Source organism: Sphaeramia orbicularis, chromosome 8 (genome assembly GCF_902148855.1).
Source record: "Sphaeramia orbicularis chromosome 8, fSphaOr1.1, whole genome shotgun sequence".
In the NCBI taxonomy this organism is placed as follows: domain Eukaryota; kingdom Metazoa; phylum Chordata; class Actinopteri; order Kurtiformes; family Apogonidae; genus Sphaeramia; species Sphaeramia orbicularis.
The window spans coordinates 41,652,082-41,678,827 of record NC_043964.1 but is presented as its reverse complement, the minus strand read 5'-3'; the positions used below and the strand labels follow the sequence as shown (position 1 = coordinate 41,678,827).

Here is a 26,746-nt window from a genome sequence, read left to right as displayed (position 1 = left end):
AGGGGATGGTGGTTAGCACTATCTCCCCAAAGCTAGAATGTCCTCAGATCAGTTCCAGCACCAGCCAGTCTTTCTGTGTGGAGTTTTCATGTTCTCCCTTTGTCTAGGTGGGTTCTCTCCAGGTACTCCAGCTTCCTCCAAAAGACCAAAGACATACATTTAACAGGTTATTTGGTCACTATGAGTCACCCGTAGGAATGAGAGAGTGAATGGCTGTTCATCTATATGTCAGCCTTGTGATGAAGTGGCAATACATCCAGTGTACCCACCTTTGGCCATATGTAGCCAAGACTGGCTCCAGCACCCTAACAACACTCATGAGCTACAAGTGGTTCAAAACATTTATGTAATGGGGAGGGCTACAAGCAGATAATGTAACGTTTACAGCTTTTAGTTCCATAGTGTGAAATATAATCAAGAGATGGCAGATGAAGAGAAATGAGCAGAAAAGTGGAGGTCAAAATAAGATCTGCAAGACCAAGAAAATATTAGGGGAGAAATTGTTGTAATACAATCAGAATGGCAAATCAAAACCCCCGTTGGACTGAAAAAAAAAACAAAAAAAAAAACACCCATGTATATGTGTATATATATATATATATATATATATATATATATATATATATATATATATATACACACTTTTTTTTTTTTTTTTTTTTTAATCAAACTCAGCAGTGGTGGTGCAACATTCCACTGTGCAGCAAAACCTATGCAAAGACCTTCATGAAGACTGTAACAAAAACCCTTAACCTGAAGTTAAAATCAAACTCTTTGGCCAGTCAGCAATGGTGTGTTTGGAGAAAAATAGGAGCAGCATTTCATGAAAAGAACACCCCGCCAAAGCATTTTGAAAGGAAGAATGGGAGATCACAAATACAAGAAATTAAAGATATTAAGTTGGCTACAAACACATGTACATGCTGTGAAATCTGGAAAAAAAAAAAAGGGGGGGGGGGGTATACTAAGAGATGAGTGTGTAGGGTGCCCAAACTTTTGAATCTATCACAAATACATATTTTATTTTCATTCAATATTTTGAAATAAAACATAACTATATGTTAATGCTGCTGGTAAGTCTTGTTTCCCAGTCTTTGCTTCAAAAATAAATACATAAATAACTACTGAATCACTAAATTTTGCTATTTTTCTCAAGTGGTGCCCAAATGTTTGCATACAACTGTACCTATTTCTATTCATTCTCTGCCATCAGTTCTACACAGGTCCTAAATTTACGTCTTATTCAGTTATAAGGAAGTCAAATAATTTTGCCAGAAATATTTCTTAGACCAGTCTTTCTCAGATGGTGGTCCATGTATGACAGAGGGCACTTTTCAGTTTATATTTTGCACACAAAATTTACTTAAGATTTGTTATCTTTAATATTTTAAAGTTAACTATATGTTGTTTGTTCAAAAAGATTTGAAAATAAAAACAGACACCTTTGGCAAAGGAATAAATTTTACCTCACTTTTTTTAGATCAAAAATACTGAAGCGAAAGTTGAATGTACTTGGCTAAAAAGTATATATTTCAGGGGGTACTCAACTGTGAATAGTTTGAAAACCATTCTTTTAAATGACAACAACACTATTAATGACAGTTTTTATTTGTAATGACTGTAATGAACTGAAAAATCACTCCTGTGAAGAGCTTTTCATGCACATTTAAGGTTTTCCACATTCAACATTGAGTAAAATTAAACACCAACTAGAAGCACTCGGAGAGCGCAGACCTCCGCCAAGGCTGATCAGTGGCCCCCCCCCGTGGGCCCCCCCACGCCAAGGAGGTTATGTTTTTGCCAGGGTTTGTTTGTTTGTTTGTCTGTCTGTTTGTCTGTCCGTTAGTGTGCAACATAACTCAAAAAGTTATGGACAGATTTTGATGAAATTTTCAGGGTTTGTTGGAAATGGGCCCCCCTGCGGGCCCCCCCACCCCCGATCACCACCAAAATTTAATCATTTCTTCCTTATCCCATTTCCAACAAACTCTGGAAATTTCATCAAAATCTGTCCATAACTTTTGAGTTATGTTGCACACTAACGGACAGACAAACAGACAGACAGACAAACAAACAAACCCTGGCAAAAACATAACCTCCTTGGCGGAGGCAAATATTCCACTTAACAGAATATTACTAAACTTTGGTGAATTAAATCATTTTATTTTATTTTATTTTTTTTTACTGTTAGTGAACTATGTCTGTCCTAATACATGCCACTGCACAGTAAGTATTAAAAGGAAACAAACAGAAGAAAATATCAAATTAATCTGAATTTAGACTCAGTATCATAGGACACAAAATGCATTGGATAAAACATGAATCCCTTGGGAATATCTATGTTGAACACTGGGTTTGTTCCAGAGACTTGAATGAGAATGAGCATTAATACTAGCTATATTAGTTTCCCCACAAAGTGTTTCAGGAAATCAAAACTGTTTTAAAGGAAAGAGTGCATGACATATTTTGTCCCGTTCAGTGATCATTTGGCAGCACTTTGAATGTCAATCACATCTTCCGAGAGTTACATAACAAGTTTTCAGTCCTGAAGTAGAAAGTTGTACTTCCCAAAGTCAGACTCATGCGGCATGATGAGCATGTCTTTACGGGCTTTAGCGAGCTTATGTCGCAGTAAGTCTCGCCTCTCAATCCACTCCTGCAGCTCTTCCGGGCTGTGGGCGTAGTCACAGCACACACCATCAGGACAGTCACCATTCAACCTGTAGAATGTACAGAATCATACAGAGTCTGACTTTCCCTACTTTTATTGTTGTTTGGAGTGTAACTACAAATAAACACACAAAACAGAAGGCACAACCGTTATATGGTCAAAATGTTTCTAGAAGGAAATAATAAAGGAAATGCTTACTTGGGGCACAGTTCAAAGTTTTTGGCAGGGAAACGGTAGTTCCACGTCAGAGACTCATCTTGTCCTTCACAGCTGAATACACGGTCTTTGTGCTTTTCAGTTGAGATGTGTTTCTGCCACTGCCGCTCACTGTTGCTGTGTTTACCACATAGCTCGCAGTGGAAGCCACTCTAAAGTACCAACAGGATGTAGAACATTTAGTTTTGAAGATTATATATTCTTTTAATCTTTGAAATGAAGCAAAAATATTTACACACCATTGGCTCAGCATAGTCAGTAGGCATGACAATGAATTTCTCTTCTGGGACAGACTGGGTGAGCACAGATCCATTTGTTTGACGGTTCTGGGCAGATAGTGACAGCCACATGTCATATATCTGCTGCATGTCCAGCACTGCAAAAACAAAAACAAACCACTCTGTTCACCTTTAAGTAGTTGAGTAATGATAGCAGACAATAAATTAAGGTGGAAACCACTGGATGTGGTGCTCTTTATGTGAATTTTCAGATCATGCATTTAGATATGCATTTCAATTCAGTTTTACTTATGTGACCAAATATCACAAATCTAAGATTTGCCTCAATAGGCTTTACAATCCATATAATATACAACACCCTCTGTACTTAGATTCTTAATTTTAGCTGAGGAAAACTGCCCAAAAAAGAAAAAAAAACTTTACTGGAAAAAAATAGTAGAAACTTCAGGAAAAACCACAGAGATATTATCCAGATTTCTTGTCTTGTTTCTTGAGGAACAATGGTCTATAAACAAAGATCCTTAAGAATAAGATGCTTCACTAAAGACACTTTTTAAATTCTGACATTAAAATGACATTTCAAAAATACACAGATCAGGAAATTTACATTGTTTTTGTCTGGAGGGAAAATCAGTGGGAAAATAAAACGAGTGATAATAATGATAGTAGTTACCAATATGTGATATTAGTGTATTATTAATGCATTATAACCTTATTCATTTACTGTCCCTATTACTAAAAATAGCCCACTGTACACTGCATTCTCACTGATTCTCAAAGGAAGTGAACCATTTTGTACAATGAAGATCTTTGGTATAATAACAAACTACAATGTCATTAAAAGAAAGACCTGAATTTCAGCAAAATGACAAAAATTTGTTAATCTTAATGAAATCACTACTCTGCTCATAATGTCTGCTTCAAATTTCCAGCACAAAAGCAGAATCAAACAGTATGGCAGAGTAAAACAACTATTTTACACTCACAGTCGTTATTCTTCATATACATCCACATCTTCTTCTCCTCTTGGCTATGAGCAAATGTGCAGTTTCCAATGTAGTTACATTTCCCTTTGTCCAGTATCTGTGTACATATCTAACACAAAACACAAAGCTCAACATCCAGTAAAATGTAAAGTGACATCATAATGAGAAAAGAAGGAAAATATTTAATTTTCAGGTTACAGACTTAAAAGTAATAAAAAAGAAAAAGATTAGAAACAGCTCGTCTTTGTCACTATGTGATGAATGAGTGAGTGCTGTGATGAAACTACTCATTTTGATGCATGCATGATCAGAAACAGGCCTACATCATACTGCACTGGGAAGTTCTTGGAATGTGGCAGGGGTCGGACCATAACCCATTTACTTCTCTCCAAGGACAACACCAGCAATACTCGTCTGTCTTTAGTCCACCTGAAGATGAAGACACACAAAGAAGACACAGGAACGAAAGAGCATAACATGATTTATATCCTAATTATATTTGATAAATAAAGAGGAGGGGCACACAAATGACAGACAGAAGTTATTCGTCATACACAGGGTTTCTGCAAGAGTCTTAAATGTGAAAAAAAAAACAAGTCACAAAGTAAACAGTACTAATACAAACAGAGTACTACTACACTCACCCGATCACACAACACTTTGCCCCTCCTCCTCACTGAGTCTCAACTTGCAATCTCTTGAAATTTTTTTCAAAAATTTGTAATAAAAAAAAAAAAAAAAAGCAAAACTTGAGTAAGGTACATGTAAAAAAAACGTGTGTCAAATCTGAATATTGAAATATTTAAAAATCCAAAAACTGAAATTCAACCATAAATCTGTGCACTGCATATCTCCTAGTGGCAAAGAACATGCATGTGAAAGTTCAAAAGGATTGGGTGAATAGTGTCCGAGAAATCGGGTGGACAAAAATCTTGGACGGAATTCCTGGTGTATGTATGTATGCATATTAGATAGATAGACAGATAGATAGACAGACAGACAGACAGACACACACACACACACACACACACAACGAGCAGCCGAATGCGCTGTCCTAATGAGTGATCTTGTTTAACTTACACCCATATTGGATTATTGGAACATAGCAGAACATTGAGAAAGTAAAAACAATATTAATTATTACTTTTACAAGTTGCTTTTTGTTCATGAGTGGAGACGCCATGTTAGCCCACAAACCACATCATAACACCGTAACTGGATGTGATCTGATAAATTCTGCAGTTGTCATTACTGGTTCCATGTCTGTTTCATTTTATATTTTTGGTAGACTGTGATCAATACCAGTTTGAATCTTATTCGAGACATTCTACTTCCTAAAATTCAGATTATTGGTCTTAAGACTTTTGAAAGGACCTATTGAAAACCTGTCAAACATAGATAACAAGTTTTCAAGATCAAGATATTTGGAAGAATATCTTCACTCACGTGTGTTTGGCTTTGGCAGTGCAATATTTGAGGGCTTTGTCTGGCTCACTGATCCGGCCAGGCCAGCAGAGAGAGCAGGCAAACCTCATCCTCATATCAAGACTCGTCTCAGCTCCTCCTCCTCTTGCTTTGCTTCTACCACCTCCAACAGACATCTGCACAAACAATAAGCAGCTGTTATCATTGAAGATGCAGTAAAAACTTGTATGTTACTCTCAGAGGACTGAATTTTGAAAACTAGATTTATTCCAGCCTTTAATTAAACAGACATTAGTGAAATTGCAGAGACAAATGAAGGAAAAGGTCAGTGAATACAAATCATGACAGTTCTGTATGCTGGAAAAACACACTGAAGCTGTAAACCAATGATGAAAAGGTTTCTTACTTTACTGCCTTTTTGTTTACTTTGACTCTGCTCCTGCTTTTCATAGTAATCTGTTGATACTTTGACAATTTCATCGGGTTTGATCCCTGTAAAATCACACAAACGCATTTTCAAATAAAGAAGTCACATACTTACAGAGAAACTACAATTACACTACCGAATTACACCCTCTTGAGATCCCAAAATTGAATAAAAGAAATAAAAAACAGAAAAGTTGAAGAGAAAACCAAGCCCTTTCAAATCAGTAATTCTCATTAATGTGCACCTGTGTCTCTCTGCACCCTCCATGTTTTGAGCTCTATATCAGAGTGGGCAAATTGGCAGTTGTTCTCTTTCAGGCACCCGTAGCGGATGTTGTGATGACACAAATCAAGGCAGCACAGGACGCTCAGTGGACGGACCTTTCTGTATCTCACACTGGGGGTCTTTATCACAAAAGCCAAACACCTGATGCATGCAGAGGGACAGACCAATATGAGAAATAAAGACGGGCATGGATAAGTGTATGGTGACTTGCAGTGGTTCTGGTACTGTAATCATGCTCACTTATTAGCATCAAATATGTGTCGAGCATTCGTATTAGAGCAGATGGTGTGATTGTCTTTGCTGCGTTTACTGATGATTGTAGGTTTACCATCATAGCATGCCTAGAGACAAAATAAAAGTAGGAGTCACAAAAAAGACACATTTTTAGTAGGGGTCACAAAAAAGAGACATTTTCAGCTCAAGAGTTTAACTTAAAGCTATACCTACCGATGTGGCATTTCTCACAGCACTTAGTAAAAGTCTGAACATGAACAACCCGCCAAAGCCCCGCCCCCTTCCCGCTGCGTGAGCTCTGAGGCTCCTCCTACTCTCATCTGATGCGCGATGGAAACGGAGGAGGAAGCAGAGGCGGAGGTCCGGTCCGTTTTGGCGTGTCCGCAGACCCCTCCCTCAGTAATCAGATGCATCATCCATCTGCAGCGGGCCCGCGGCTCCTGTTACATCAGTAGACCTGGTCTGTGCAGTGCTGGGATGGGCGCGTGCACTGTGAACGCGCGGCCTCCGCGAATTTTCCGTGGACATTTGAAGTTTCATAGTCCATACAATTATCATCCTACATCATCTTACATGTGTGACACCATGTACATGTACCTGTATGAGTCCCACCGTCATAAAAGCTGAGCTTTATGCAGACCTGTTCAGTCCAGTACAGCTGACTTCCGGACTTTTATCTCCATCCTTCATTCATCAGACTCCCGTTTGTTCCCCTCAGTTGTCGTTTCTGTTCATAAATCAGTTTTTCCCCTTCCACATGTGCATGTCAGTTCTATCCATACACATCCTTAGACAGTAGACTGTGGTCAGTGACAGCAGGAGCAGCGCGAGTGAAGCGTCAGATTCAGAGGGACACATATCGGATGTGAGACGGAGATAATGGATCGGATGCTGGACGGCAGTAATGGATGATTGACAGGAGGCTCAGCCAGGTTCGGCCAATTATTTTATTCGGACCGACTAAAATGATTGGTCAGACTTTTATTAGAAATATATGAGAATTAAACATTTTTGAGTTTCAATACCTGGTGGATTTCTTTTACATTTTAGTTTGACACACACTTATTAGGAGCATTTTAAGATGACAAAAGAAAAGTGTAAAAATGCCACATCATACGGTATAGCTTTAATGCATATTGATGGATTGTGACAAGTGTTATGAACCAAGACACAGATATGAAGTCACAACATATCGTCCCTTGAGAATCAGCTGGTTCTATGTCCACTTTTCCTCATTTTGAGAAAACGTAGTTTGAAAATTTCACCTGTCTGATCTCTGATATTTGGAGAGTTATCAATCATCTTTTTGTGTGGAATAGTGTTGACTGTGGAAGGTACCCTAAACATATTGTTAACATGTTCTAAATCTCCATAGGCTTAGAGATATAAGAAGTTAAAAATGGACATAGAACTTTCTGATTCCAAGGTATGTAAGTTGCCCCTGGTCAACAGGTTTCACTTATGATCGAAATCAGGAAGTTCTATGTCCACCAGAGTTGTTTTTTAAAAAGTTATGAACAAACTAAGGATGTTTTAGTCAGTGATTACATGTATTTTATACTGATGTAACAAAATGCAACATAAAAAAACATTCTTTGCTAGTGTTTTCCAATCCACATTTATTTAAGGTTGACAACTAAAATGAGCACATCTATCCTTTTTCATTAAATGTAGAATGGTGAATAAACGTGTTAGGACACCTGGAGTACCTGCATAAATTGTGTTAACTCAGTTTTCATGGCAAACAACCATTTTCCAGCCATACTTCAATCCTCAAAGGCAGGAGAATTAGTTGTGGAATGTAGCCAAATGATGTGTAACACCATGAACGACCTTTTTAAGTCTGAGGATTGATGAGTATTGAAAATTCTTCGTACACTCATAGATAAAAGTCGATGAATGAGCCACATTCTCATTTGAACCTGACACCGAACAACACTGCCCATTTGACCAGAATCCATAACAAAAAATAAAAATGAGAAAAAAAGTGTATAAAATGCAAAAATTGCATCAAAATTGAATATACATTCACAGATAAAACGATTATATCAAATCAATGATAAGTCTGTAAATGAGCCAAATTCTCATTTGAACCTGAGGCCGGGACAATATTGGCCACTTGACCAAAATCTAGTACGAAAGAATAAAAGTATGAAAAATAAAACTTATCCAGAAATGCCAAATTTTGCGTCAAAATGCCTCATACACTCAAATATAAAATGACTATCAAATACACAAGTTTATCAATGAGCCACCTTCTCAGACCTGACTCCGGGACAGCCTTGCCCATTTAAAAATGCCAAATTTGAACACTGGACTACTTTGAACAAACATTAAACAAAACTATTTACATGATAGCCCTGTTCAGACCAATCATTTAAAACTTTTACCAGTATCAAAATGCCTTACTTAGGCATCAACGGCATAAAGTAAACATGTCTCAGTCAATTTGAGACCCCCTCCATGTATTTTCTGAGCATGCATCTTTTTTGAGCAAATGTCAGATGATCCAGGTATGGCCCCTGATTGGGTCCTCTTTGACATAGAACTACCTGATTTGAAACGAGTGCCACTCAGGACATAGAACTAAATGTTTCTAGGTGTGAGTGTGTGTAGATGTTTAGCTTGGAGCTAAGAACTTTGGGACAGAAACTTTAATGGTTTTAGAATGTCCTGATATGCTTAACTCCATTTCTGCAAAAAGTGGACATAGAACCAGCTGATTCTCAAGGGACGATATAGTTAAATAACAGTGTGAGGTAACAAATGGAAATGATGTGAATAATACAAAACGATATAATTTAAGAGTGAAAATTGTACATGTTTTGAAAACATTCTTTGTCATTTTTAAAATTACACAGTGCACTAACCTGACAGAGAAATATAAACATGCCCTTGTGGTCCTTCAGAAGGCGTATAATGCTGTTTATAGGGTCCTGTTTGGCAGATGATGGTTCAAACAGTAATCTTCTGTCAAGCAGCCCCTTCCTCTCCAGAGTCCAAACGTCAATCTCCAATGGGTTGAAAGCAAATGTGCACATTTCTCCGTATTTACACAGGCCCTTGTCCCCAGATTTCTGAAGCTCTGAACACAAAAATAAACTAAAGCATGTTAAAATCACAGTACGTAAAATTTTTGGTGTTTGTAAACATAGCTATTCAAAGTTGGCCCCTCCTCTGTGTTCCATAAACATTGGAGAGTGCGGCGGTTGTCAAGTGAAAGTGCAACTGTATTAGGAAAGTAACTGCCAATTGTTAGACAAAAAGCTGTAAAATGGAAAATTTAATTGTATTTCTTGATTCTGTTTAATTGCACTGTAAAACCTCGAACACACCCGTACCTTTGCAAAATGCTACAGGAATGTTCTAGAGGCAATATACTGCTCAGACTAGAGACTGGAGTTTTTCCATTGCTGCAGTCAAATACACTGTATGATACTGTTGTTGGATTGAAATACAAACACACATACAAAGGCCCACGATTGGAATTCACATGAAATTTGATTTAGAATTCAGAATTTCAAATTTAGGACTTCAAATGACCTTTTGGAATTCATTTGACATTTGGAATGATGATGTTTACAAGTTTATTTGAAATTCAGAATTTAGAAGTTTGAAATAAATGTGAAATTTAGAATGTTGATGTTTAGAATTTAAAATTAAGAACTTTGATGTTTGGGTTCATTTGCCATTTGGGGTTTTGTTGATTCAAATTCAATTGAAATTTGGAACTTGCTGTCTTGGTTGACTCGGCTCTTCAACATCACTTGTAGGTCAGGGACAGTGCCACTGGATTGTGTGTCCAGTTTGGTGGACTCAGGGTCACATCTCTGCTTTTTGCAGATGATGTACTCCTGTTGGCTTCATCAAAGAATAAACTCCAGGTTGCACTGGTGCAGTTTACAGCTGAGTGTGAAACAGCTGGGATGAGAATCTGCATCTCCAAGTTTGAGGCCATGGTTCTCAGCCAGAAAAGGGTGGAATGCTCCCTCCAGGTCAGGGAAAGAGTTGTCCCGAGTGAAGGAGTTAAAGTATCTTGGGGACTTGTTCACATGTGAGGGAAGGATAGAGCAGGAGATTGACAGGTGGATTGGAGCAGCATCAGCAGTAACACTGATGCTGTTGTGGTGGAGTGCCAAAAGGCAAAGATCTCAATTTACAGGGTTGATCTACATTCACATCCTCACCAATGGCCACAAGCTATGAGTAGAGACTAGGGATGCAACGGTACTTGGGAAAACCGTGTACTGTTCAGTCCACCCTGCACGGGACAATCCGCTCTGATGGACCGTGGGCTTTTGGTTTGATTAAGTTCCAAAATAAAGGCAAAATATTCCCGTAACAGAAGTGCTGTGTAAACGGGGCTTATGAAAAGTGAATGTATTAACATTTATTTTATACTAACACACTACCTTCCCTTTCCCAAGGATTTAAGTTTTTTATTAGCAATAAAGTTCCTGATAGTAATAATACATTTAATTTGGTTATCCTTACCCTTGCACAGTACAAATGGTCCAGCGAAGGCAGGGCAGTTAGGGATCGGTCTCACTCTAGTCCACGCTGAAGAAAAGCTTGCTTTATACCTGCATAACAAAATGTCTCGCTTGCAGTTGTGGACCAGGTCTGGTTTATGAACAAAAGTATAAATCCCTTCACCTAAAAATAAAAAACAGGACTGTTTAGACATTAAGTAAATCAAAATGAAGAAAAAAATGAGAAAAATGTTGTTAAACATTTATGATTATGAATGACTCATTGTTACAAGATTGTTATTTGTCCTAAGTCTCCATTTAATTTACTTACAAATCTTAAAGTCATTTTGCTCTTTATGTCTTATCACATTTGTATTGCTCCTGTAACAATGACAACTAGAAAAGCACTCGGAGAGAGCAGACGTCCACCAAGGCAGATCAGTCAACCACCACCCAAAATTAATCATTTGTTCCTTGTGCCAGTAACAACATTTCCTGAACATTTCATCAAAATCCTTCCATAACTTTTTGAATTATCTTGCAAACAGACAAACAAACAAACAGACAAACCCAGATGAAAACATTACCTTCTTGGTAAATTATATTTTTTGGCTGTAGTAAACTTAGCTGGACTACACTTCGCTGTAAGCTTGAGACAGTTCCACACTGCCAACATACCTTGTCGAGGGAAACAAGCAGAGCAGGCCTGCATGAACTCATGGGTGGATGACAGGGGATTACAGACTGTGGCTGGGGCTTGGTTATTCCTCTCCTCCATTGCCATGAATAAGATTACAATTTTAGTTCATGGTAAAAAAGAAAAAAAAAGACAAAATCCACTCATAGCACAAGCCAAATAATCATCCTTACTTTGTATTTACTCTTTGGAGATTGCATTATTGGAGCAGCAACTCTGTGAGATTCTATTATACCTGAAAAAAAAAAGAGGAAATAAATTATACATTATATACAAATTACAAAAAAACAGAGCTACTCTACATGTTAGAAATAATGGTGCTATTTCAATTATCCAGATTTTACTACTGAATCTAGCAAATACTTCTCAAACATGGAAAGTCAAACCTCAAATTGTGTCCTTTAGACAACCTTCTTGACCTTTGACCTGAATGCTGAGCTTCAAAGTTGATATTAAAAGAGACAACATTCTGAAGGTCAGTAGCATCATTTGTGACTTGTGTGTGTTTTTTTTTTAATGCCATAAACTTCATTCCCCTATAATTCAATTTCAACGGACTAAAAGCTAAATAACTGTAGCCTGGCCAGCCATCTGTCTTTCTCAATGAGAAATCTGGAATCGCAAGGCTTGAATCCAAATATGACGGTGGGACTAATGGGCACCGAGTAAACCAATCACAGATAAAATGGATTAGACACTTTTGTCAGAGAAATTTAAGAATACAGGGTGCAATCTGAAATTCAACCCTTATTTTTGAATCAAGTAAACAACAGACAACAGTTGTAAAGAGATTTGCGGACTTGGAACTGACTTTGACTTGTGACAAAAGGAAGTCTGTCATGACACACTGCGAAACACCCACTCCCTAGACTGGTGATTGGTTCGGTATAGCATAGATGTATATTTCACAATGACTGGCCCAATTCCAGACTGTTTTCTCAGTATTGAATACACTGAGAAAACCGGATGGCTGCCCAGGCTAAAATAACTGTAAAGAAAAAAAAAAGTGAATCAAAGCTGAAGATCAAGTCTTAGCTGTTAAAACACCATAAGAGGCCAATAAAATATCATTCACCTGCTAATGGGAAATCGTTGACCGAGTCCACAGCTGAGATGGCAGATAAAGCTGCACCTTCCACTGATGAAAATGAGTCCAGGGAATCAAGGGAGTCAAGATAGTTCACAGTATTTACACTAGTTTTAGAGACATCACCGCTCTGAGGTCTGAGATTGGGGAATGTCTCCAAAGAATCTACATGGTACTCTCTCTTGGGGTCCAGCTCTGTTGTGGACTTGGGCGTTTCTGTTGTATTTGGTATTGTATCCAGTAAGTCATCCAGGTCATCTAGCGTCGGGGTCAGTCTGTTTGGACTGTCTGTACTACCTCTAACTCCAGAGGGGAAGTCATCTAAAGCATCTAGGCCGTGTGTGGTCGAGAGGTCGTCCAGAACATCTAGTGTGGAGGTACCGCCCCCACTGTCTAAAAAGATGTCCAAGGAGTTGAGTTGACTGACGGGGGAGTTGAAGAAAGCCGGGGGTAGCTGAGGAGTGGGAGCTGGCAGGACAGAAGGGGCTGTGGCTTTGCGAGGGGATGTCAGGATCGGGACGGAGAAAGCTGCATGGAGCGGGGTCTGGAAAAGATGGAAAAAAATCTGAGTGACCATAGATGACCTGCTCTCTATTCACAAATTAATTCAATTCTAAACATAACAAGCAAACAAAATAAATAAGTAAATTAGACAAAAATTTACCTGGACTGATGGATGAACTGATTAGATTTTGGTGGCCAAAAAGGTCATCTCTACACATTTTTAGCCATAACTGCTAGAGTTTGAGATACCTGAATGAACAGATCATGATGCAGTAACAGTGTATAACAGAATATACCGGATTTTACCACTAGGTGTCTCAGTTTCAGAGAAAGAAGAAATGAGACTCCCAAAGCCCATGAGTGAGGGTGCAGCAACTGAGTCCACTTGGTAGTAATAATAGGTGTTTTTGGACAGAGAAGTACTAAGAACACAGTTTCAAGAACTGTCCACCTCGAATTTCTTTCTAGGAACTACCCTCCGCCATGGGAATTGTTTCATTTTGCATCCACACAGGCAGTAAGGGACCAGCGTAGGGACTGGTGTGATGCAAACATCTGCGACAGTGACAGCCAGGATGGGAGCCCCACCACGGTCTGGCTGAACCAACGAAATACATGACAGTTTTGAAAAATATACAAAATGTAAAATGACATGTAAATACTAGCACGAATGTATTGAAATCAAATCAAGTGACATTGTGGTGATTTAAGGAAAATACATTGGGGAGTCAATGATGGAAATACAGCAGAGACAGGGAGGAAAGTTCACAAGTACAGCCATTCCAATTACAGAGAGACTTGTGTTCTTAGAAAGTCTGTTCTCTGGGAACGTTCTTACCAAGACCGTACTCTCCGTTCTTGATGTTGAGAAATGGCAACAGTTACTTTTAAAAATTGCAGCGCTGCAAAAACAGAAATCTGGCAATGGGCGTGGCCTGAGTTCTACCAATCACCAAACACCTACATCATATGAGTTCCTATGATGACCATCAAAAGGCCCTGCCTGGGAGTAGGAGCTAAAATGGTTATAGGAACTGTGGCCCATGGTTCCAAGTTTCTATGCTGTCCAAATGGACGAAAAAGGGCCTAGATAGACCCTGAAAAGGTTGTGGGAACTGCAATAAGTCCCTACAGCAAGAAAGGACCTAATATTCCTCTCAGCTGATTTGACAACCACAAATAAACACTAAATATATGAGAGGAAAAGCAGGAGAAAGGCAACACTGTCTTTAGTGCTGTCAAGAAAGGACTGGCTATATGACATTGAACCTGCATTGTAATCAGTTTTGTAATGACTTACACGGTACATTAAGTACATTTTTCAGCTCACTTGTGTTGTCTTCTAAGAACAATATTATCCATAATTAAGTAATATTATGTTTATGTTGCTTAATACTAATGCAAAAACAGCTGAATTTAATGACATGACGCCATTGTTGTGGGACAGCTTTTCTTTTGACAAAACCTGACATAATGACAAATACTGAAAAATCAGAAATCACACCAACTTGAGTTGTAATTTTTAATCTATAGCAGGAATGCACCACACAGTCATAACATTCTGACCACCGATAGGCCAAATGGTATTAATTTTGATTATCTAATTACAATAGGACCTGTCAGTGGGTGGGATGTAATAGGCAGCAAGTGAACATTCAGCCCTCCAATTTGATGTATTAGAAACAATCAAAATGAGCAAGAGTAAGGATCTGAGCAACTTTGACAAGGAAGAAATTGTGATGGTCAGATCACTGGGTCAGAGCATCTCTAGGTCTTGTTGTTTATTCCCAGTGTAAAGTGGTTAGTACCTAATAAAAAAGATCTAAAAAAAACCCCAACAACCTGATTTCAACCAATCAGGCATCTGTGGGAATAGAACATTATTACCACCTGTCTAATATTGTGTAAGTTCAGCTTTTCCCACAAAAAGAGTTCTGACCTGAGGCCTAAACTCCACCAGACCTCTGAAGGTGTGCTGTGATATCTGGACCAAGATGTTAGCAGCAGATCCGTGAAGTCCTAGAAGTAGAGAAGTGGACCTCCACGGATTGGATTATTTATCCATCATATCAAACAGATGCTCTCTTGTGCTGAGATTGTGATATCCTTCTTCAGTCTAGTTTTGTTCGGTACTAATCACTGCAGACCAGGTGCAGATGCTCTGACCCAGTCACCACTATTACAATATGGACCTTATTAAAGTCACTCAGTTCCTTATATTGATCATTTTGTTACTTCCAACACATCAGCTTTGAGGATTAAATGTTCAATTTCTGCCTAATACTGTATATCCAACCCAGTGAAAGGAACTATTGTAATGAAATACTGAATATTATTACCACTTCTCCTGTCAGTGGACAGAATATTATGGCTGATTTGTGTATATGCAGTTTGTTGTAAATTAGCTAACACTGGACTTCAATGCATTTAATTTTTTAAAAAATGTGATTTGCCGTGTTTTTCCTGGCCCTCTGGCAAAGTTCTCAACTACCAAAAACAAAACTTGGTGTAGAAATCTTACACAAACACACAGCCTTACCTGACATGGCTCTGGCTCATTAGGGAAGGAGTCGAGCAGGCTGTCCAAGTCATCTCCCATCAGCTCACAGTCGTCCAAACTGTCCATCATACTGTCAGGCACTGTAGACACACCAGACGGTTGACAACTTTTAGCTCTGGAGAGAATCAGGGACTGAGGCATCCTGGGAACACTGCCTGATGAGATGTAACCCCCCCCACGATTTTATTTTTAATCATTTGAGTTTAACTTTAAAGTCCATGAAGTAAAAACAGATGAGGCTTGGACTGTTAATGTAATGTAAGATGATCTAATCAAGAAGTTATTCACACCTGGTACAATCCCAGTCAGAGGATTTGTGTTATTTTCTACATGATCATTGGGTACCTACAGGTGAGAAAAGAAAAAAAGTTAAAATATTATCAAGCAGAAATAAAGTTATGTCTGAGAGAAACATCTGTAAACTGTACCTTGTGGGCTTCTGCAGCTGTGTCTCCATTTGTGACAACTCTTTTTAGAGAAAAATCTTTCTGAGAAACAGAAGACAACACAAGTGACATTAGACAAAACATGAACATGAGCCAACAAAGACAATGGAAACACAAATGTGCACATGGGGACAGGCAGTGTGACGATCTAAACTATGAGAATATACATATACAGATAAACTTCATTGATGCCCGAGGGCAAATTCACTTTTTTCATCAGCTCAATAAAAAGAAAGAAAGAAAGACAGAAAACAAAACAAACAGGAGCAATCATTAATCCTTGAATCATCAGACTGAAGTGTTTTAGACTCTAGGGGCAGTGAGGTTAGTCGCCCACTGCAGCCGCTCTTCTGGTTTATCAGAATGAGATGAAGACGATAGCCTGGACTGTCCGAGATGCCTTCCACCTTACTCAGTGTGCATCTCTCCACCACAGTCCCCAGTGTCCACCTTCTATCCAAAAATGGAGCTTTTAGTTTTTGTTTGTTGTTAGTTTTTGTTTTGTCTGACACTGCCTCCTCAACAGACACCAACAGAAGAATGCACTGCCTATAACCCACTGGTAAAATACAAGCAACATCTTAGAAGTATGTGCATAAACACACACATAGAAGTATGTGTTACTGTCACATTTTTCCAGTATACACTGTGTTCGACATTTCTTTGACATCTCTGGATTCTACCTGCCCTTAAAATGATTCAGAATATCAGATGTACAGCATTTCAGAGTTTTGCTGGATGAAACAAAAGCTAATATTCTCATCTGTTCTACAGAATCAAACATCTAAACAACAATCATTTGTCTGACCTTTGCACTGACATAGGGTTTGCGATTTTTTAATCCCAAGTGGACAGCCAGCTCCTGTGCAAGGTCATTCACCGGTTTGTCCTGCAAAACAAATAGAGAAAAAAAAATGAACTGATTGCATCTGTGACATTCACCATGTTTTATTACCAGTTTGGAACTGATCCACAGAACTTATTTAACTAGTCTTCCTCTTATAAGTATAATTATTGTTTAAAAACTTATCTATGTACAATGTAAGCATGAGTAATTTAATACCAAAATTGTACTAGAATTACCAGATTTATATTCATTTCCCTCTGCTGGTACTGTGTTATCCTCATTACTATCAAAACTCTACATTCGTAAATTTCTTTTACCAGACGATTGATAAGCAGACACTCTGTGGTGCAGTTGTAGGCCTCCTTGTGCTTCCCCAGCTCCTTTAGACAGAGTGCTTTCCTGTACAGTGCCCTGTAGCTCTCCTTACACACCTCCAGAGCTTCGTCACAGTCCGCAACACCCTGATCATATTCCCCCTATGGAAAACACAAGTGAGAAAAAAATTAAGGACTCTTGTTTGATTATGCAATTAATCGACTCAAAGTTGTTGTTGTTTTTTTTATATGGATTGGGGCAGATATAAAGGAGTGTATGTTGGTATGCAGCTTGGTGGCCTGAAAAACACACCTAATTTACAGCTTGACACATTCCTTTAGGGGCAGTAAATCAGAGAGATGGATATTGTTTTTAGAAATAGCTTCAGCGAATCTGTGTAATGGCAAAAAAATTGTTTTACGGTTATGTCTACAGTTCTAGACACTGATATAACACCTTGCCTACTTATTGCCATGTTTGGAGTCCCCCTGAATTATCCTAAGTTCACCACACAGAAACTAAATGTGTTAGCATTTGCTTCTTTGATTGCCTGTAGATGTATCCTCCCTCTTTGGAAGTTGCCTAAACCTCCAGCCGAACACACCTGGATGACGGACATAATGTCTTTCTTGAAACTGGAAAAGGTCAAATTTTCTTTCAGAGGATCAACTGAGAAATGTTACATTACATGGAAACCTTTCCTCTCTTACTTTGATATATCAACTATAGAAAAAAACATAACAGAATAGAATAGCTATAACACTCGTAATTAAGTGAATGTGGACCAATGTGTGTGTGTGTGTGTGGGGGGGGGGGGGGTATTTTTCTTCTTTTTTTTTTTTTTTGTTTAAGTTTTTGTTTGTTGTTAGTTGGTTTTTGGAAAACTGGACATGCTAATACTTGTGCTGAGAAGATATGTACACTGAAAATGTGTCCTAATAAAAAGATTATTTTAAAAAAAATGTTTTATTGAATTGAATATAGATAAAACCAAAAATTTAGTTTTGACATTGTGTTCAACATTGGAATCATGTCTTTACCAACTTTGATTACTGGATTATCACACCTGACAAGGAGTTTGTTTGCAGGGCTAAACAAAAACTACTGTACCAACTGTCATGAAACTGAGAGAACAGCATGCATCAAAGAAGAAGGACTCAAAATTTTCAATAGATCCATAAAAATAGGACCAATGGCCCTGTATCTCACCAGCATGTTCTACCAAGAATCACAACTTGAATTTGTGAGGCTGTTAGAGTTACGTTAGTTATGTTAGAGTCCTGCGGTCTTGATGCAGGAGCTTAATCTCCCAATAGAAGTGGGTGGTACTTTCACTGGAGGATAACTCAACTAATTAAACAAAAGTCCATATATGACTTCCTATCGGTGCTCAACAGTAACTATATTGATATCTGTAATCATTTCCATTTTATAAGCCATCAAAATATGGCCCATTATAAGTAAAAGCAATTTTTTGTATTTAAAAAATTCAGCAAAATTTAAAGAAATCAGAATTTCTCAAAACTGTGATCAAACTTTGGAGATATTATCCCAAGAAAGTTGCATATAAAATTCTAAATGAATCTGACCAGTAGTTCTGTCAGAAAAGAAATTGCTAACAAAGACAACATCAACGAAGACACAGCACCTTCACAATAGCTCAAGGCCTATCGGCTGATGAGCTAATAAAAATGGGTGGAAATTAAAGCAGGGCAATATAATAATGCAGGAATATGTCTATCAATTCTCATGTTGTATATTGCAAATCACACTCTTAAGTGCAAACAGACATGAAGGAGACTTAAGGTAACAGAACAGAAAACAACAGGAGAATGACCAAATTAGCAGCAACAAAAAGAAGGGCTACTTCAGTCACACAGACATGGTTTGGGGGTGAGGAGTCTGTCCATAAAACCGTATTTTGCCAAACATTTTGTAGACTTCTTCAACAACAGCCTCTATGAAAAAGTTTTTTGTTTTTTTTTTAAAAAGCGTTACTGATGTTGCGGTGTTGTAATGAACATGATAAGCCACTTTTGTTCAAATATACCAAGAAAAGTACAGGAAATATATGCATGGTATTAGACACACACACACACACACACACACAAAATTAAAAGGCTCCTACAGACTACAGTCAAATGAAAATGTATCTCTAAATTAAAGGAAAATATAACCCAATATGATTTTTCCCCAAGTACTGACAGGGAGATCTATGAGATTGTGCAGTTTTATCATTATACAATACTTGCTGACCTTCAAAATAACTGTAACTGCTTATGTAGACAGGGCTGTCATCTGTTTGCAATAGAGATACTGTGTAGTGAAAGGGCAGTGCATATGGAATGTGACATAAATAGCTTAACCTGACAACAAAACTAATTTATGGCTTCTCTCCATTGGAAAGTATTTTACACATAATGGGAGGATGACCTAATATGGGCAGAAAAATGTGCATGTCTCCTTAAAAAACCTTGTTCATCTGGCTCGCCACTGACATATCCATATGCAAGTGTATGTTCTGTTATTGTAATAACAATCGATTTTGCTTACAACCTATCAGTTTTTTTTTGTATGCTCATTCAAAATTGTCGATAGTGCCTGCAGATAAAATTTCCACGACTTAACATGAATACCATTTTATATAAACTTAAATGAATTTACAAAAAAACAAATTTAAGTGCTCAATCGTGAAATCATTATCATCAGCAGAGCCTTAATGGAAGGTAGAATTTAGAGGCACTTTTTCCCCTCACAGACAATTTTGGAAACTTGGGGCTTACATTCATGAATACATAATTCTGAAAAGGCTATACTGTCCCCCAGTAAAAGAAGTATGTAGTATTCCTGGCTATATGCGTCCTTGGGTGTGTGGTTTGTAAAGGATTTACTAGCACTCTGAGACGAAGAAATCACCAACACTCTGATCGAGGGATCACAATAACTGTAATTTTGCAAGATTACAGTTGAGAAAATACAAGCTCTCAGAGCCAGCCTTGTAAGTCTGAGCTGGACTTGCAGTTGTCCAGCTTAAATATGGTCTAAAATGGTTACACATCAGTAATAAAAGCTAGTTGACCTTTTACAATGAGCACAGACAGACACTAATCTCAGCATTCTTATTCAGTCTTCAGCAGGTTTTGTGACTGACAGCAAGCAGCTGAATGGAAAAATGATAACAAAGCTTTTACTAAACAGTGCCAAAGGGGCATCAGACTTAGATTGACAGCAAACAGATGTTGTAAGTGGACAGATTTTCCAGGTCAGGTTCCAGCTGCATGCATATTGATATTGAATTCATTGGTTGACTGAATGTGTAAAACAATCACAGTTTAACAGGTGAAAGAGGTTTGAAAATTACTTAATAACCCGTTATTATAATGGGCTGAGCCATGTTTATCCGGCTCCATAGGTTTAACGATGTGCCCTCAGATCAGAATTGGGTGTGGAGAAGCATTTGCCATAAACATCTGGGATATGATGGTAAGTCTGATGTAATCTTACCTAATACATTAATTTTCAATGCTAAAATGATAGTAACTTAATGAGACACTCATTAAAAAATTCTCTGAGTGTTTCTGAAGACACAGTACCAATTGTATCTCACCATGGTGTAATAGGCAGTAGCCCGGTTGACATACAAACTCTCCAGCAAAGCTTCTGGGATATGGATCTCCTCTGCTGCAGCGTACTCTGAGACATTCAGGCCTTCACTGAACTCCTTCACAGCCTGATCCCATTCTCTCTCTTCGAACAGGGTATTGCCTTCATCAAGCAGGTTGCACACCAAATTGGTCAAGAAGTCCTGAGTGGAGGAAAAGTAAGAATATAGGAGATGCTGGTTTTCACTTATTATACACAGCATTTTACTTTATTTTAATATGAGGTACCACATGTCAAATACTGCCATGACAACAAGAAGGTAATGAACAAAAAGAGAGGACTTTTTTGACTTATGAGACTTATTAAACTGATACAGGTGCCAGTAAGCAAATCATAACAGGATGTAACAAAATCTTCTACATATATGTTGATAATAAAAGAAAAAAAATTCTGCTTCATTTCCAGGTCAGACACTTACTTCATATGTGAAATACTGGCCGCTGTAACACATTGTGTTTTTTGAGCTACAATGGAGAAATGGCAAGATAAAGGAATTGATTTTGCAGTGATCATTCTGCTGATTAAGACTTGAAAAAACATGAAATTCCCTTTAATGGCCAATAGGTGCTATATAAGAATAGAGACCATAAATGTATTTTCACCAAGCATTTAAATGTCATTTTGCTCCTTTCAGTTTAATTATCCAGGTTCCTTCCCAGGTCTGTTTTTATACTTGTAATTTATAATGTAGAGTGGGTTTGCTCTTATGTTCTATTCTTTCCTCTTGTATTGTATTTTTACTGTCTCATGCTGCTGAGCCACTGTTATTTCCAGTTTGGGATCGATCGATCTATCTATCTATCTATCTATCTATCTATCTATCTATCTATCTATCTATCTATCTATCTATCTATCTATCTATCTATCTATCGTAGAGGAAAAGACGAAAGCCCTCTGATTTCAGTAAATCAAGCATACAGCTAAACAATAACAAGGCTTATATTGTCGGGGGCCTACAGCAAGGGCATATCTCCGAAATCACCCCAATACACAAAATCTACCCACAATAATTGTTAGACAATCGATATGGACTCAATTTGAGCTACATCGACCTGATAGTGGCAGAAAAATGGTCAGAGAACCCATTTTTCCATACAGAACTCCACCTAATGAATGGAAATGACACCATATGAACTCTGGATGGCAGCGAGAAAATGGACATTTGTAAGACAATCAATATGAACCAAATTTGATCTCAATCGGCCTATTATTGCTTGATTTATGTCCAAAAAACTGATTTCCAACTAAAGCGCCCCCATTTGGATGACCTATAAAACTCATAAAGAAGCTGAAATCGATAGAGTTCTTCCACTAGGGGTCCCCTATGTTGGTTATCAAGGGAGAAGAAATCCAATCAAATCTGTCCTAGTTATCGCATTCACATGAAGGATCTCCGGCGGCAGTCAGGGTAAAACCGTTACATCCCTGAAATTGAGTTTCGAGGATATAATTACATCACATAGTCACCACTAACATCCTGCTGAATTCCTACTGAACTTTATTCTGCTGAGCACGGCGGATTCCAATGTTTGCTATTTAAATTCTTAAAATATTATAAACGATCTGTGCTTGCAATCAAATGGCCTAATGTTGTAATGACAATTATTAGTCTGTACTAGGATATAGGACTTGATTGTGTGCCATCTGGTTTCATGAGCCGTCAGTTAACATCAACCACTTCATTGAGTCAGCAACATCTGTTGAGTTGTGTTGTCACGTGTTTGGCAACATCATATATCAAAGACACTTTGTCCCCGATGAGAACTGATTTCGCTTGGAAGTACCTTAATCAAACTGACAATTCTTTGTTTCTGTACATATAAAACCCTGACGATGGTGTGCTCAGCAGTCGCCTCGGCAGTTGCCTGACTGTCATCTTCGCTGGTTTGGTTCCTTCTGCACAGAAGTCAAATAAATACACAAAGCCAAACTAGTCTGTGTCTGTCTCCCTTTACCCGGTCCGAATTTCCAAACTAGTCTGTGTCAGCCTCCCTTTACCTGGACTGAATTTCCAAACTAGTCTGTCTCCCTTTACCTGGTCCAAATGTCCAAACAAGTCTGTGTCTGTCTTCCTTTACCCAGTCCAAATTTCCAAACTTGTCAGTGTCAGCCTCCCTTTACCTGGACTGAATTTCCAAACTAGTCTGTCTCCCTTTACCCAGTCCAAATTTCCAAACTAGTCTGTCTCCCTTTACCCGGTCCAAATTTCCAAACTAGTCTGTCTCCCTTTACCCAGTCCAAATTTCCAAACTAGTCTGTCTCCCTTTACCCGGTCCAAATTTCCAAACTAATCTGTGTCTGTCTCCCTTTTCCTGGACTGAATTTCCAAACTGGTCTGTCTCCCTTTACTCGGTCCAAATTTCCAAACTACTCTGTGTCTGTCTCCCTTTACCCGGTCCGAATTTCCAAACTAGTCTGTCAGCCTCCCTTTACCTGGACTGAATTTCCAAACTAGTCTGTCTCCCTTTACCTGGTCCAAATGTCCAAACAAGTCTGTGTCTGTCTCCCTTTACCCGGTCCAAATTTCCAAACTAGTCTGTGTCTGTCTCCCTTTACTCACTAGTCTGACTGGCTAACTAACTAACTAACTAGCTAACCAAAGAGAAAGGGTAAGAATTCCCAGGATTAAAAAGGGGAACAAAGTGGGAGGTCTGTGTCTCAAACCAAAACTTAACACACAGTTGAGATTCATTATAACCCTGTTTTTTATAATGACTGCTGGTACCTGGTAGCCTTCAGGCTCAGCATAAGCCAGAGAAGACCTGCAACACAAGAATTATAGTCTATTAGAAGAACACGAGGCCCATTATTTATCAGTGATATGAGTCAGACAGTCTTGGGCAGGGGAGGATTCACTTTCTAACAGGGTGGCCTTGGGAGGAAAAAATACTCACTGTATAAATATCAGAGCTTTGCTTATCTCTTCCTTGCGTTTCTGTCTGGCACTGTCCATGCTGGTCTTCTGAGGGGGGAGAAAGGACAAAGATACATATGAAAAATATGAATCTGTAACAAAGGTTGAGTCATTTTAACATTAGCGGTGTAGCTGATGAACGCCTGTTTCCTATGACAACAAAAAGGAACAAACAGCCATCTAAATGTCATATCCTGTGAAAAAGAGATCTAACTACACTCAGAGGATGGAATGTACCATTCCAAAAGGGGGACAGAATAGCTCAAGTGGTGCTGGCCTTCAGTGAGGGAAAAGAATTCACATTCTTTATGCAGAAGTATTAATGTCACTATGAAAACACACCACCAAAAGTAATAGTTCTGAATTCAAGATCTTAGATAAGCACAAGTATAGTTGGGATAATGTACTTGAAGAGAAGTAAAAGTACTCATTATACAGTACAATGGTCCAGGTCAGCATTTTACAATTACAGAGGATGTTTCTAGATTGTCCATTACTGTACATTTCGCACTTACTACAACTGATATTCAAGGCTGAGCTCATTTTAACAATTTGTGTACTAGATTGATTACATTCATTATGTCTTCCATTCCAAATGTTAGAGATTTTCTTGTGATCAGACAAGTAGAATTGAGGAAAGATATTTTTTTTTCCTGCTGATGGTTTTGGCTGTAGCTTCAGCCTTTATCAGAGCTCTCAAACGCCTCCTGGTGTGACTTGTTTAAAACTGTTAGCAGGTAAAAAAAAAAAAATAAAAAAAAAATAGCCTACATCTTTCCTCAATTCTACTTGTCTGATCACAAGAAAATCTATAATTAACAATTCATATACTCTTGAGAGTTTAATCTACATCAGTGCATCATATTCTTTAAGATCCCATGTTTGTAATGTTGCTATCGTGTGAGAAACATATATCTCTAAAAAGTCAGGTTTTCATATGCTAAGAAAAACAATTTTCAGTTTTGTGACTACTCATTTTCCAGTAAAGCAAAGACTGCTGTAAGACTTTATTTAGCTAGAGAAAGAAGAGAATTTTGTCAAAATATCCTCCATTAGACATTCACAATGAGCAGACATGTTTTCATTGTACATGAAGGGGAAACTTAAGTGTGCTGGAAATCTGAATAAATGAAACTGAAACTTGAACTTAAGTTGCATTTATCAAAGTTTTTGCAAAATAATCCACACCAGAGCAGCCATATAAAGTCTGCAAAGACACATACAAAGGTCGTGTGTGAATAGTGGTCTTATATAGCTAGCTAACACAGAGGGTCTTTGTCTAGCCTGATTGATAACTTTAAGTTACTGAATACAAGTGATCAACCCAACAGTAACCGAGTCAGAAACCATGTATTTTAATATAATACAGGTGTTGATCAGCATGTTAACTTGTAATTAAGGCTTTCCAACATGAATGTCAGCTACATTAAGTTTCAGTTATAAGTTGCGACACCAGAGCTCAACATAGGGATCAAGTAAGTTCAACAAGTTAAGGTTTCCATATTAAGTATAACTGGAGTGGGTTTCAGAAAAAGTTCAACTATCCTGTGTTATGTAAATGTTTTAACCTAATGTGTGGTATACTGTAGGATATACTACAGCTGTCAGCTAGATTTAGAGCAGGAAAAAGTATCATTTTTTAGTTCGGAGATGTTGTTGAGCCAAAGCATGAAGCTGCATAAAATGGAAATACTCAAGTGCAAGCTTAAAATTCACCCAAAACGTGTATTTAAGGAGAAGCAGTTGAGAAAAAGTAGTTATAGCCTATTCCTTTAAAAGATCTTGTAAAGTTACCTTTGTAGATAGTCAGTCATGACAAATCCTAAATGCCTAAAGGCAGAGGGCAACTGGGTCTCTGTCTTTAACGTCAGAAAAATTCCTCGAGATGCCTTTTACTTAAAGTATTAACATGCAGAGTACACATTTCCGGCAGCATATGTTTCCTTGTTACTGTCATGGCGCGAGTGGGACAACTTCAGACACACCTACCCGACCGAGTGGGGAAGTTCATTGAACTGAGGAGAAGTTCAGCGGCGTGTCATCTGTCACAGCGGAATAAAACACTGGGAAATGATGGTGGTCAACAGCAAGGAGGAAGATATCCACCGAGACTTTGTATCTGTTTTCACCATAGATATTTGGCACTCCGCAGTCCCGCTTAAGTTTCGATTCCCTGCAGGCCTGGCGCATACATTGGCCCTTCCACATGGACTCACTTAGCCCTGAGTGCAGTCTGACAGGCACTTGTTGAGGTCTACAAACCAAACCCCTTCTGTTTTTTTCTTGTTTAACATTGACTGTAGACAATTCAAACAATTATTCTTCATCATAGTTTTATTTTACCACTAAACAGGTACTTGCGTATTCCATTTAAAATTAAATTACTTAAATTAATTATTGAAACCTAAAACCTTACCAAGTTCACACGGCGCTAAGCTGCGTCACATTTTATGGCATGCGTCACCAGATATCTGTGTGGTGCGTTTAGTGTCATAAAAAGAAAACTTGATTTTTAATTTAATTCACTAAATATTGATATTATCACTACATATTAATATTGATATAATATTGACTATAGTCTATTCCACTGCAATATGTATATTGGATAAGACTTTATCATGAAAGGTCAAAGAAATTCATAGATGATCCATTTCAATCACAGCCACTTCAGTCACTTTTTGCAAATTTTCACCTAATTTAGTTTCTTTTTAAAATTTGATTTGATGAGTAAAAAAAAAGTTTAATGATGAATGATATT

General features: G+C 38.1%; 1 protein-coding gene across 5 annotated transcripts; it reads right to left on the bottom strand.

Moving 5' to 3' along the window:
* Window positions 1-1,997: 1,997 nt before the first annotated feature.
* On the bottom strand, window positions 1,998-26,202 carry LOC115424474 (zinc finger CCCH domain-containing protein 7B-like). Of its 5 annotated transcripts, none has more exons than XM_030141757.1 (24): window positions 25,978-26,202; window positions 23,969-24,036; window positions 23,800-23,836; window positions 21,493-21,538; window positions 21,019-21,216; window positions 17,414-17,572; window positions 17,058-17,138; window positions 16,232-16,291; window positions 16,094-16,148; window positions 15,783-15,958; window positions 12,728-13,283; window positions 11,826-11,887; window positions 11,634-11,727; window positions 10,978-11,139; window positions 9,354-9,568; window positions 6,490-6,590; window positions 6,209-6,390; window positions 5,944-6,029; window positions 5,559-5,713; window positions 4,436-4,541; window positions 4,113-4,221; window positions 3,127-3,263; window positions 2,870-3,039; window positions 1,998-2,720 (listed from the first exon to the last, which is right to left on the bottom strand). In XM_030141757.1, the coding sequence occupies exons 3-24, from the start codon at window positions 23,820-23,822 to the stop codon at window positions 2,540-2,542; spliced, it is 3,114 nt and encodes a 1,037-aa protein (XP_029997617.1). In that variant the 5' UTR covers window positions 23,823-23,836; window positions 23,969-24,036; window positions 25,978-26,202; the 3' UTR covers window positions 1,998-2,539. The 5 variants fall into 5 exon arrangements, with proteins under 5 accessions (XP_029997617.1, XP_029997618.1, XP_029997615.1 ...); XM_030141758.1 differs by lacking the exon at window positions 25,978-26,202 and adding an exon at window positions 25,783-25,957; XM_030141755.1 differs by lacking the exon at window positions 21,493-21,538.
* Between the last annotated feature and the right edge of the window lie 544 nt (window positions 26,203-26,746).

What these genes read in the sequence shown, in the direction of transcription:
- LOC115424474 (XM_030141755.1), bottom strand. Translation starts at nt 24,027, where the DNA reads ATGGACAGTGCCAGACAGAAACGCAAGGAAGAGATAAGCAAAGCTCTG. An exon ending in CAACGATTTCCCATTAGCAG is followed by an intron (nt 11,888 to 12,727) that starts GTGAATGATATT and finishes TTTTTTTTTCAG; the next exon opens with GTATAATAGAATCTCACAGA. An exon ending in TGTTTATATTTCTCTGTCAG is followed by an intron (nt 6,591 to 9,353) that starts GTTAGTGCACTG and finishes TTTTGTCTCTAG; the next exon opens with GCATGCTATGATGGTAAACC.